Source organism: Thunnus albacares, chromosome 12 (genome assembly GCF_914725855.1).
Source record: "Thunnus albacares chromosome 12, fThuAlb1.1, whole genome shotgun sequence".
Lineage (NCBI taxonomy): Eukaryota > Metazoa > Chordata > Actinopteri > Scombriformes > Scombridae > Thunnus > Thunnus albacares.
The window spans coordinates 28,003,941-28,017,608 of NC_058117.1; the positions used below are offsets into that span (position 1 = coordinate 28,003,941).

Genomic DNA, 13,668 nt, shown 5'->3' on the forward strand with positions numbered 1-13,668 from the left:
GACATTATCATTCGTTTGGAGTCGTGTTTCTGTCCACCTGGTGAATATAAATCCGATATTCAGCTCTGTTTTTCGTTCCCTATCGACTCCAGAGGGAAACATTTGGCTCTTAAAGCTGTTTAAAGTTCCACTAAAGCAGCTGCCTGCTTGATTTAGCTGAGACTGACAGGAATTTGATCATTAGTTTTAAAGGTCATGTCATGAACTGAAGTGTTAGACAGTGGATATATTGACCTGTTGATGGGAGATGAAAAGTCAAAGGATCATGAGATTATTCCTCCAGGGATCGTTTATGTCTGTGTCAAGTGTTCAGTGTGACAGAGTAAAAACATTTGTGGTGGAAAATCCTCAGACAGGCCAATAAATCTTCAGGATCTCCAACAACATTTTAAAAAACTCAAAAAGACTCAGATATATTCAGACTCAAAAAACACACTTAAAAGTTCAATGTGAGGAGGTTTACTGTGCATCAAGTGTAATACAGAGCAAACCGAGGCTTCGATCGCAGGATAACAACCTAATGCAGAATCACAGAACATCATTTTATACACTATTCATAGCTCCTCCTGGTGTGGAGCCTATTTGAGCCTCCAGCTAAAGTTCACCTGGAAACAATGGTGTCTCAAACTTCCCTAAAACCCAAAAATAAAATTGAGCCTTTAATAACATCATGAACAAATAACCAAAATATGATGATTAACCCTTCCGTGTACTGTTTCTATGAGATGAGATGTGTGTGTGTGTGTGTGTGTGTGTGCGTGTGTGCGTGTGTGTGCGTGCGTGCCGTACACACCTTGACTCCAGCGAGCATGCCGGTGGTGGAGACGCTGAAGTCCAGGTAGGCCAGGGTGTCGGGGTTTGATGGTTTATACAGCAGAGGAGGTTTCTTCTTTGGCAAATCATCTAAAAAGAAAAAAAAAAACCAACCTCGTCACATGACCGCTGCTTCAATACACAGTAAAGTGTTATTGTTATTATTATTATTATTATTATTATTATTATTATTACATTATTATCAGAATAATGTTTTGAATATTAGGTGTTTTTTCTCTCTTATCTTTATTTATTGTTCTTGTGTTCCCACAGATCACATGTCAATCAAACAATCTGAACATCACCACTTTAACCAGTTTGAGATGCTCTCTGTCACAAGTTATCAAATTCATGAGTTTTCTTTTTTTCCTTAATTTTAATAAAACGTTTTAGATATGGGAAAGCAACACAGAGCTGCAACGATTAGCCGATTAATTGATCAACAGGAAATTAATCGGTATAATTGTCATTTTACACAAAAATGCCAAAAAATGGCTGCTTTCAACTTCTCAGATGTGAGGATTTAATACTTTTCTTTGTCATATGATAGTAAACTGAATATCTTTGGGACAGAAAAAGACATCTGTTAAACTGTAAAGCAAATTTTTCACTATTTTCTGATATTTTATAGACCAAACGGTTAATCCAGAAAATCACAGAGGTAAATAAGGGCCAAATGTTTTATCAATTCACAAAAGACAAAATTGTAAACAAAAAGCTCTGAAACTGTAAGCTGGAGTATAAAAAAACATAACAAAAGTATAAATAATCATTTCAATTCAAATGTGATTTGATTTACTTTTTGAATTCCTTTGTATTAATAATGAAATTGTGGTAAATTAATGAAATGAAAAAAATATATACTTTACATTTATATCAAAATAATCAAAGTTACATTTCCATATACTACATTATTTCAGGGTTCGAGATCAATACTTCAGTTTTCAGATTCAGATTTTAACTTTCTGTTTACAATTTTGTCATTCAAATTAAAAAAGCCTTCGGCCATCATTTGACTCCATAAAAATTAACTGGCAGATTAATCGATAATGAAAATAATCGTTAATTGCAGCCCTAAAGCAACAATTTACAATCTTTATAGTTAATAAGCGATGAGCCTTTTTTCCAGAAATAATAACACCAAAACATTTAACAGTTTATCTGAATATCTGTCTTTGTGAGATCCTGTGTGTGTGCGTGTGCGTGCGTGTGCGTGTGCGTGTGTGTGCGTGTGTGTGTGTGTGTGTGTGTGTGTGTGTGTGTGTGTGTGTGTGTGTGTGTGTGCGTGTGCGTGAGCGTGTGCGTGCGTGTGCGTACCTGTGTCCAGGACGGGCGGCCAGGTTCGGACGTCTACCGCTGCAGAAGCTTCCTTCGACCTCAGCAGTTTAGAGATGAGCTGTGTGGTCATCACGCACACCGACCGGCTCACCTGCACGAGGACGGACGGCTTAAATCCGACTAAAAGCATCACGTTGCGTTACGTTACATCATACATGTGTTATCCAGCAGCAGCGTGGAACAATGAGAGTCACATAAAATCTCTCCCTCAAACACAGATTTACAACGGAGAAGCTGCGGCTCTGACCTCCAGCGTCGCCCCCCCTCCCCCCCCCCCCGTCAGCCAGCTCTGTTGAAAGATGAACGAGTCTCGTCTTTATTCACGACTCACATTCATTTATTCACTCGTTTTTTTTTCCAGACCGCTGGCTGTTTTCCCAGTTTCTGCGAGCTGTGGACTCCTTTGCTCCCTCACTCTGTCTTCTATTTGGCTGATTAGTGAAATGACTGTTTGCCAAAGAGGATTCGACAAGGCAGGACGGCTTCAGTCTGGATGTGAGCTGCCTTTAAAACCAAACCAGTGACAGGATTCGATGCTTTTAGATTATCAGATAATGAATAATTAAGTTATTTTTTTCCCAAAATATGATCAGTTATGTCAACATATCTAAACTTTAATGTGTCTTAATTTAGTCAGGGAGGAGTAGGCTGATGAGGAGCAATTTGGTTCTTAACTCAAAAATGTTAATTTCTCACTTTCACAACTCTTTTAAAAAGATTAAATAGAAGATAATATGCATATTACAATATGTTCAACACCCACAAACTGGCTCATAATAGATGATTTAACAGTTTGGACTGAAGTTGTTTTTTTCATCCAAATGTTGCGCAAAGAGCAAAACAAATGTGAATCAACATGAATTTTTATAAACTACTCATGAATGAATGACTCCTCTGCACAAACATAAAACCTGCTTCCATTTCTTCTAAACTAATCTTTAGCAAATAATAATAATAATTTACATCAATAATTACTCAAAGCAGATTCTGCAACCGCCTTGTTTTCATATCTGAGTGTTGCATCTTCTCTTCACCGATATGTCAACTTCTCCCTGCAGCCGATGTTTATGCACTAATACTTAGATGTTTGTTTAACATTATGACATTTCCATTCATGTTTTTAAAGGAGACGTATCATGCATATTTACAGGTCTGTATTTATATTCTGGGGCTCTACTGGAATATCTTTGCATGATTTACAGTTAAAAAAAACTCCTTATTTATCTTCTACTGGCCCTTTATGCTCCCCTCAGTTCAGCCTCTGTCTGCAACAGGCCGTTTTAGCTCCTGTCTCTTTAAGGCCCGCCTCCCGATGAGCCTGCTCTGTTCTGATTGGCCAGAAGTCAGCTGATGAGCAACTATGTAAACAAACAATAGTGGTCGATTTTCACTTCCATTTCTCGTTCTTTACTCAAAATGGAAACTTCTCAAACACCCGTAGAACAACCGTAGCAACAAAGGCTCATATGACGAGCTGATGTCATCACGAGGAGGAAGTAACTTGACGGGGACTTGCAGGGAGCATTTTACATACATTCACCTCAAGTTTTTGACCTTTGACTATGTTTAATAGACATCCGATATCATAACAGTAGAAAAAATATGTCCCCTTTAAGCTCCGATTCAACATTTAAAGAGACGGATGGAAAACGTTTTCTGTGCTGTGAATAATCAGTAAAGCTTTGCCTCCATTTGAATATCTTTTCTTTTTATGCTTTTTCTACAGTCTCTGTGTGAGATGAAGGAGACTGATTATCATGAAAAATTAATTAGGGAATCACTGTCAGGTGGTTTCTGGATATTTCAAAGCTGAGCTAATTATTTAGTATTTTCAGGAGGGATTTTTTTCCTTCATTAGACAGAAGACAGGTGAGAGCAGACAGGAAACGAGATGAGGATGACCATGATGCAACTAGATGATCAGATATACTGTTACTGATATTGAAACACAATATTGTAAAACAGAATTAAGGGATGTCAAGAGTTCAATTTTACCTCCACGATCATCTTGACGGTGGGCAGCGTGGTGGCGATGTTCTGCGGGTGAGGCGGTCGCACCGTGATCGGCACGCAACCGGCGTAAAGGCAGCCGTAAAACGCCACGATGAGGTCGATACCTGGAGGAAAGAAGAGGAAGGATGGAAGAAAGAAAGAAAGAAAGAGCAGGGAGAGGAATAATATAAAGGAGAGGAAGAGGAGGCAGGAAAACAGAAAATAAAGAATCAAAGAAGAAGGAAGAGAAGATAAAGAAAAGGAGGAAAAGGTTGAGAATGACACGAGGGATTAAAAAAAATCAAACTCAGTCACACACACACACACTCACAGAAGCGAGGAGGTTAAATATTGAGCGGCGGCGGACTCTGGAGGGGATTAATTGAATGCTACTTTAAGACAATCTCCTCTTGTCGGGGGAATTGGTCCCGCACGGCTGCATCCGTGCTGTCGTGACGGACGTGAGACTCCGTGTCTCCGAAGGAAATTACAATTCTTTCTCCTTAATTTTCCCCCGTAGCGCTCTCTTCGATCTGACCACTTGACTGAACCGCTCTCTCTCTCTCTCTCTCTCTCTCTCTCTCTCTCAATGTCTTTGTCTTGTCCTTCTTCCTCATTTAAAAAAAAAACACCCTTTGTTTACATGTCAGTTACAAGTTTTGGCATATTTTAGCTAATTAGGAACAAATCATGGACGTTTAACATTAAAATTGTTAGTTTCTATTCATTCACTGCAGTGTGGTAATCAAGTTTGTGTAACTTCAAACTTGTTTTGTACTTATGATGAAGTATTATTCAAGTGTGAAGTGTTTTATTTCTGTCAAAAGCACATAATAGTTTGACAGTAACACTAACTTTTCAAACAGATCTATACCCGTAACTTTATTTATTTATATGTAGTATCAAAAAAATTATGAATCAATTCATGTAACTGCACTATAAAGTATAAAAAGCGTGAGAGACAGGAGCGCGGGGGAAATGATTTCTGCTATGAACCACGAGTCTATGACGAAACGTTGCGTTTTCAATCAACTTAGTGCTGATAGCGTGCAGGAACTCATTATTTTCTTTTCTATAACTGCAACATAAAATGCAACGATGCAATGAAGTTACCTGACAACAACAACGACACAATAAAAAAACTGTATAAACAGATTATGGTACGCTTTGGAAACCGGTCAGCAGTTATATAAACGATATATGATTTGTAGTAAATGGGCTAGAACATCGGTGTGGTACTTAAATCGGCATATAAATGTAGAAAACTTTACAGTAAGATTTCCTTTATAAAACAATGGCAAAGATATGATGATGATGATGATGACAAAGACTGAAAACCAGCAGCAGAATAGTTCAGATGATCTCTGCAGCTGTCCAGAGCTTGTATATATACACTATAGAAGATAACAGCTATACTGTCTGTGATTGTTTAATTATTTTGCATTAATCAGCTGCTATAACAGCCTCCACTCTTCTGCTTTCAGGCTCTCCAGCAGTTGTCTGCACCTGGCTGCAGGGATTTGCTTCCATTCAGCCACGAGAGCATTACACTGATGTTGGGTAATAAGGTCTGGCTCGCAGTCAGCGCTCCAGTCCATCCCAGAGGTGTTCTTTGTGGAGCTGGCTTTGTGCACGGAGGAAGGTGGGGGGTGGGGGGTGGGGGGGGGGGCATTGTCATGTTGAAACAGTAAAAGAGCCCTTCTCCAGATTGTTGCCACAAAGCTGAAAGGACACTGTTGTCCAAAACATCCTTGCACGATTTTAATTGAAACCAAAGGGGCCAAAACCAAGAAAAACAACTTAAAACCAAATCCTGTGTCCAAATACTTTTGGCCAGATAGTCAATCTTCATCATATAAGATCAGAATGGCTCCCAAAGCTGTTTAACTACATGCATCTCCTGCTCTCCTTTCACAAGATACATTAAAACTCTTAATATCAACATTTAACCTTCACCATCAACATCTGATGTGCAGTGTTTACCTGGAGGGTAGACCAGTGCGACGTGATCTCCGTCCTGTAGGTGGCCCCGTTCAGCCAGCATGCCAGCGATCTTCTCTGCTCTCTTGTGGAGCTGAACACAATTCAGAGAGCTGGCTATCGTACCCTGGAGGAGGTCACACACACACACACACACACACACACACACACACACATACAGATGACTGACACATTCAATCAGCAGATGTCATGTCATATTTTCCATGGCATCATCTCTGTGCTGAACAGCTGTAAACAAACCAGTGGATCATATTGCCATTATGCAAACGAAGTCATTCAGTGTCAGTTCACACACATATTCTCATACAAAAACGCATCATTATAATCATTTCTATTCTATTTCATACCAAAACAGCATTCTCCCAGACAAACAATCTGTTAAATATGACATTAATCATTATTTGTCTCGCAAAAACACACTGTAATATGAATCAAATGTTGCCACACAGGGGAAACAGATCCTGGCAGTTCTTTTCTTTTTGCTTCTTTCATTACTCATAGTTTAGTACAGTGAGATTTATACAAGCTCACACCATGAAACAGCATGATTTGAATTAATTTGTGAAATAACTTCAGAATTTCCCTTTAAAGTGACTTTAGAATCAGTGGTTATAACCCACAAGTCATTAACATTAGTTTTATCTTGCTGTTCTTTGCTATTATTAGTAGATAAATTATGTTTTTTGTCAAAAAAAGATTCTTACATAACGTGACAGACATAAGGAGAGTCAAGAGCTGAACAGTTATAGTTAAATGTATTACAGTGTTAATAAGTGTCATTAGTTCTAGATAGTTACTGATTGGGAGGCAGTTTGATCTTAAACATAGAAGCAAAAGCAGATAATTACTGGAAACAGCTTGGTTTGATGTGAACATTAACATGTGCGATGTGAAACTGTGCCTCCTCAGTCCTGCCAGTGGTAGAATATAAATACATACATTTATTAATTTACTGTATTTAAGTACAGATTTGAAGTACTTTACTTAAGTATTTCCATTTTATGCTACTTTGTACTTATACTCCACTACATTTATCTGACACCTACAGTTACTAGTTACTTCCAAATCAATACTTTATACATAAATTAAAATGAACTAAAATAAACTTACATCAATGAATCAGTAATAATATTCCAATGATATCTACACTCACCGAGCACTTTATTAGGAACACTTGAACATCTCTGTCATAAATTCTACTAGTACAAAACTTTTTTATGGAAATGTTCAGCTTTTGTTAACATTGTTAGAAAGGTGGTGAACCGCAGTGCATTATATTGAAAAGTTTCCTGATATTTTGCTCATGAATGTCAATGAGGGGAGCAAAATATCATTACACCGACACCAGCACCACAACCCACTACGACCTCGGTGATACACATAAAGTAGAATTTCTGACAACGTTGACAAAAACTGAAAATTTATAAGCTTTGTAAAAGTGTAATTTATGGCAGAGCTGTTGTATTAGATTGTGCAGGTGTTCCTAATAAAGTGCTCAATGAGTGTAAATGATGAATATAACACTATAAATGAGGCCAATGCAGCCAATATTATGTACTTTTACTTACAGAAATGCAGGACTTTTACTTGTAATGAAGTATTTTACTTCTTCCACCACTGAGTGTCGGCAGCAAAACCCAACATTAGCATATGTGTGTGTGTGTGTGTGTGTGTGTGTGTGTGTGTGTGTGTGGGTGTGCGTTTGCGCGCTGTGAGGTCTAACCCTGGAGTTGAGCAGTGTGTACAGGACGTGGTCTGGAGTGGTCTGGGCTCTCCACTGCAACACCTCTGACAAGAAGAGGAACTGGAAGACACAAACAACAACAGAGAAACAGTGAGACTGGGCGATCACTCTCACACACACACACACACACACACACACACACACACACACACACACACACACACACACACACTTACAAATACAGACACAAATCAACAAGTTCAGACTAGCTCAGAAAGCTGCAGCAAAGACCTTCACAAGCTCTAAAAAAAGGACCGTATTCTTGTAAAAAACAGCTGCAGAATTGGCAGAATTTCTTAAAAACGCCACTTCAAACTCATTTATTTTAGGCCTCAATAAACACGAAAACTCTGCTCAGTGTTTGAGAGTTTAAGAGCTTCGCTGATATACTGAGAGTAAATTCTGAAGAAGGCATACAGATAAGATGTAATACTGGCAGCCGAGTGACTTGCAGTGTTAAGAAACGCACTTAATTTAGCAGAGAGAGAGAAAGAGAGGAAGGAAAGAGGGTGATATAGACGGGAGGGAAGGTAACGAGGCTCTCAACAGCAGATACAGAGATAGAGGAGGGTGAGGGGGGGGCGAGGGGTGGAAATTACAGATGGGAGGAAAAAACAAATCAAGAGAGGTTTTTTTTTTTCCTGCTCTCATGAATTTTTCAAGATTTGCTGCCAAGCGGTGAATCGCAGGAAGTGTAATTCATGCCTGTTACGTTTTGTTCTGCCAGAGAGAGTCAGTTTTATTTGTGTGTGTGTGTGTGTGTGTGTGTGTGTGTGTGTGTGTTTTCATGCTGCCAGTCTGTCGCTATCGGTGACAGATGAGGATTCAGCTTTCAGAGTCTTAATCCACTGACCTCGAAGTGAACGGACCTCCGCGCCCGCATTCGACACGTTTGGAAGGACTCCGGGCGCGCTTGATTTGTACTGCCAATTTGACCGGCTGAGACCAGCTGCTCAAAACGGAATTTTTATAATGCGAGACGAGCCGATATGTGAACCTTCACTTTTTTTTTTTCTACAGCTGAAGTGTCTTTTTCACATTAACGCAGCAGCAGAAGAAGAAGAAACACCGGATGAAACTGATGTTGTAATCAAGATCCGGTTTTCTGATCAACACAGCTGATAGAGGGACAGTTAGTGGGAGTCAAACCCAGGTCCTGTGATGGGTTTAAGCTCTGTAAACCAGTAAGTCATCCAGTTCAACTGTCATATGAACAATACTGCACAAATAAAGTCTTCATATCACACTTACTGATCTCATTTATGGAAGTTTAACCTCTTTGTTATTGTTGCTTATTTATACAGCAAAAGATTCCTCATGTATTTCAGATTTCAAGTTAAAAAATAACAGATTAAAAGAATAAAAATGTAATGAAAGTTTTGCTAATTTATGTATTTTACATACTGTTTATGCTTTTTGTATCTGTGCTTCTGCTTTGCATGTTCTAGTCAGTGTCTAACAAAGCAGCTCAATATTCAACCCACTTCTCTATTAACATTAATATCTTCATGTGTTTATTGTCTTGCATATCTTGTATCATGAGTCTCTGTGTTGCATGTTTTAAGGATGTTATTAATATTATATATGTTCTTGCATGCTTATAAATGACCTCAGTAACTTTGTAATTTCAATCTCATTTTCATATTCTGTTTTTAGGGCGACTCTGTAACATCGACTACAGATGAAAAATAGCCTCTTTGCTAACTCTGGCGCATTTACAGCGATGTTTATTATTGTGCACTGTCCCTGTTAAATAAACAAACAAATAAATAGAAAGATAAATATGAATGAACAATTTATTTTTTCCCCCTTTTTTATGTTTTATCTTGTTCTTGTTATCTATGTTGATGTTAATGCTGTCAGTACTTCAACTAGTATTGTCAATAAACTTTATTTATAAATGCAATGATCGCAAATTGAGCCTTTTACCGCCACATTTGTTTTAGGGACTTTTATGAACTGAATGAACTAATTACCTTTCAAATGGTACAAAGTAAAGTGACTTTTTTATTATTAACTCTTCTTGGTAATGATTCCAAAGCTGCCTACCTGTGTAATAGCACTTTTTTAAAGCTGTAATAATTAATTTATTACGACTTTACAGCTTTAATTCACAGTTACTAACTCAGTGACATTTGGAGTTTAGCTCAAATCAGCCAACTTGAGTGGTCGTCCACATGGTAATGACGCCAAAACTTCCCATGCATTCTTTAAAGATATAATCACTGATTTTTAAGGGTTTTTTTTAGATTTTTTCGGGCTCTTTGGAGGCAGCAGAACAAGAAAATACAACATTGAACTTTGAAGTTTTTATGGCAAATGTGTCAGCAAACATTCAAAGTCACATTTGTGTTCATGATGATTTTAAGTCCAATATTCACTCTCCTTTTCGCTCTAGTTTGGTGTCTCTTAACTCCGAAACAAATGTCTGCCGTTAGCTGCTGGGCAGGTAGCAGACGGTGGATAAATCAGAGCTTTTTCATAGTAAACAGCTGCTTGTTGTGACTGGGAACCAGGTTGACGAGAGCAGCATTGTGGGCCAAAACAACGATCCAAAGTAGAGTAAAAGGTAGAGCTTCATAGAGCTGAGGGGGAACTGTAGAGTTAGTGATAAATCTCTAACGACAAACAACCACTTTCACATTATGCAGTCATATAAAAATACTGATTAGCAGCTTTAAGTGATGCAGCAACATCTCAGTTTGGCTTAAAATTCTCAGTGTAAAACATGAAAACTAAAGCCAAACGTCCATAAAATGTCTCTGATTAATACTGTGAACTTTGAGTCACTTTTGTTTATATAAGCCGTCCTTTAAGACTAACGCCTCAGTTAACATGATTGTTCATGTAAGTGATTCTGTCGTACAGGAACCCCCTAAGCGACGTATATCACCTACAGTCTCCTCCTGCTGAAAACATCCTTCATCTGCTTCCCGGCCAAGTTTCCTGTTTCACCGCTTCAACTCGTGTATGTAGTCGCCCCTCAAGAGTCTGGCTGACGAAACACTCTCTCATCTACTCACCGCCGGCTTCATGCATCGCAAATCTCTCGGGGTAAAAAAAGAGATTTAAGAAGGTTTTTTTTCGCCCCTCCCAGATGAAAACATCACTCAGCTGCTTGTCGGCCCAACTCTGAGCTTTCATAAAACTTTCATGGCAGCAAATGAAAGTCTGCTTCCGTTCCAGTTCCCCCAGTTTCCTGCCTCATACATTAACATTAACATCCAACGTTTGGCAGGAGGCCTTTATCCAAAAAACACCTTACAGCCCCACGACTGCACACATATACACCACATATACACCACATATACACCATATATTCACCATCAGCTGCTTTCCACCAGCCTTTAAGTTACAGATGATCACCTGAATGTGGAACATGTGATACACAATCATCTTGATTATTCCAAACCTCCAACTAAACCATAACTTTATTATAAAGTTCAGCAGCCTTTCAGTAATGATGTGGACTGATAGACTCAAAAAGTGCTTTTTAATGTAAAGAGATGTGCAGATTTAACAGTTACCAAAAATAAAAAGTACCAAATATTTGTATGATTAACCCTTTCATGCATAGTGGTCACTATCTTATATATGCATGGGGGTTTTAATGGTATAGTTGCACATCAGCCAACACAGTGGACTCTAGTGTGTCATCCCATACGCTGCCATTCATTGGCCAGCCTATGTAAGAGTAACACAAATTTCTCAAAACCATAGACTAGGGGTCGGCATCCTCCGCCCTGGCTCCCTGTGGCTTTGAAACAAAATATCAATAAATAATGGCTATTTAATTTAAAATTTATTTTATTTTATTGAGTTAGTTAATTTTAATGTAATAGTTGTTGTTTTGGAGAGTTAGGTGATCTTGTAATATGAAAATAAAACGTGTTTTAATAGTTTGTCGATTGAAATATACGTCACCTGCCGGGCCGTTGCCGGGCAACAGGCAAGTGCATTTTTTGAACGGTCTACCCCCCCCGTAAGGTAACGATGGAAAAAACCAAAAAAAAGAAAGATTTCTGATGAAAATAGAACTTTTAATGCTTCATGGACAGATTTATTTGCTTTTACTGTTGATGAGAAATGTTCACCTGTTTGCTTAATATATACAATACAAAAAAATCAAACCTTTAAAGACATTTCCAGCAAACACTCAGCTTTGATCGAAAAAGAGCTGTTTCGGAACTGCTGCAGAAAACTGACCGCGTTATACAGTTACATTACACACTCATATGTGTAATGTAACTGTAAGTGGTGTAATCGTCATTTTAGGGATCAAACAGATTCTGCGGCTCCAGGTGGGTTTTATTTGGTGGGAAATGGACTCTTTGTAAGCTGAAGGTTGCTGACCCCTGTTATAGACTGTAAAAGCTCAAAACCAAGATGGCCGCCTGCTGGCTCAGGAATATCTCGCCAATCCTTCTATAGTAATAGACCCTTGCAGGTAAATACATGTTGTAACATCAAGTAACATTTAAGGATTAATACAATTGTTAAAATTTCCAAGTACTGATTTTATGTTTGGAGAAAATGACAATTAATCATCTGTCCGCTAAGTTGGACAAACTCCTTGATAAATGCATGTTGAATTATTTGTTTTCATGCGTAAAGAGAGATAAAAACACTGACTGAGGTTATCATACTTCATGCATGAAAGGGTTAAATTCCAGTGACTGCAAACTTTATCATAACCAAAACATTTTTCTTCCTTAAGTGACTGTAAAAACTTTTTACTAAGTTTATATTTATCTGATTCTGCATTTAGTGTTTCAGACTCAACTATCAAAAGTATCATGTTTAGGTTAGTAAATGTTGAATGTTAAAGATGCTTTTTAAAACTTTAGAGATTTTATAAACAAAAAGGCATTTTTGTGAAAGGAAAGCCTGCGATGTGCAGATTAAACAGTTATCATATCATATCTCATACCCGTATTTTCCTCTTCAAACGACTGTAAAAACTTATTTTTGTGCGAGAGAGAGATACCGAGGACACATTCTGCAGATCCCCGTTTGGTGTTTCACATTCAACACATAAAATCGGTTTGTGTTGTTGGTAAGAGACGCCGTAACCCCCGGCGTGCCCCCCCCTCCGCCCCCCCCCGGAGCTCGACTGAAGCCTGAGATTGAACAAACTGGAACCTGCCTGCAGATAAAACCTTCCTGTTATCTCTCTGGCATGCTAAACAGCAAACACACAAAGAACCTCTGTCTTGAGTGTGTGTGTGTGAGTTCTTGTTAAATTCCACACAGTAGATATAAATCTGGTCTCATATAGTAGAGTTTTATCAGTTTTTATGTGTGTGTGTGTGTGTGTGTGTGTGTGCTGGACATCATTAATCTGTCATGTTTGATATGTACATCTCCCAAAAAATACCTTTATTATATCCTGATTTACATTTTCTCCGCTAACGTGGCTGTGACATTGGTCTCTCTGTTGAAATTGGTCCTGCATTGTTGAAAATTGGTGAGAAATTACAGCTTTTTTTGGGTTTTTTTTAATAGTTTAGCTTCACATTTCTACTGCTGACATCACCGCTGCAACACCAGACTGATGTATATCGTGCATCATCAGGCCGAATCGAGCTTTCATTATATTTAATTATGTTTCTGCTGATACGGAGCGACAGTGAGGAAGGTCTGTCTTGTTTCATCAGTGAATATGAGACAAATGTCGTGCAGTCGCCGTATTTATGTTGTTTTGTTCACTGTGATGGAGAGCAGAAGGTTTGACGTGCTCCTAGAAAGCAGAAGATAGTTGAGCCTTTCTTTTTAAACTT

At 38.4% G+C, this 13,668-nt stretch overlaps 1 protein-coding gene across 11 annotated transcripts in view; it reads right to left on the minus strand.

The window, feature by feature from the left end:
- The window catches only part of LOC122994153 (disco-interacting protein 2 homolog C), a 242,333-nt gene that overhangs the window by 15,479 nt on the left and 213,186 nt on the right, over positions 1–13,668 (minus strand). For all 11 annotated transcript variants that reach the window (XM_044368700.1, XM_044368690.1, XM_044368693.1 and 8 more), the window contains exons 24-28: positions 7,868–7,948; positions 6,127–6,250; positions 4,147–4,268; positions 2,131–2,242; positions 794–903 (exon numbers count right to left, since the gene is read on the minus strand). In XM_044368700.1, the coding sequence (XP_044224635.1) occupies positions 794–903; positions 2,131–2,242; positions 4,147–4,268; positions 6,127–6,250; positions 7,868–7,948 (549 nt within the window). The remainder of the gene's footprint in view (positions 1–793; positions 904–2,130; positions 2,243–4,146; positions 4,269–6,126; positions 6,251–7,867; positions 7,949–13,668) is intronic.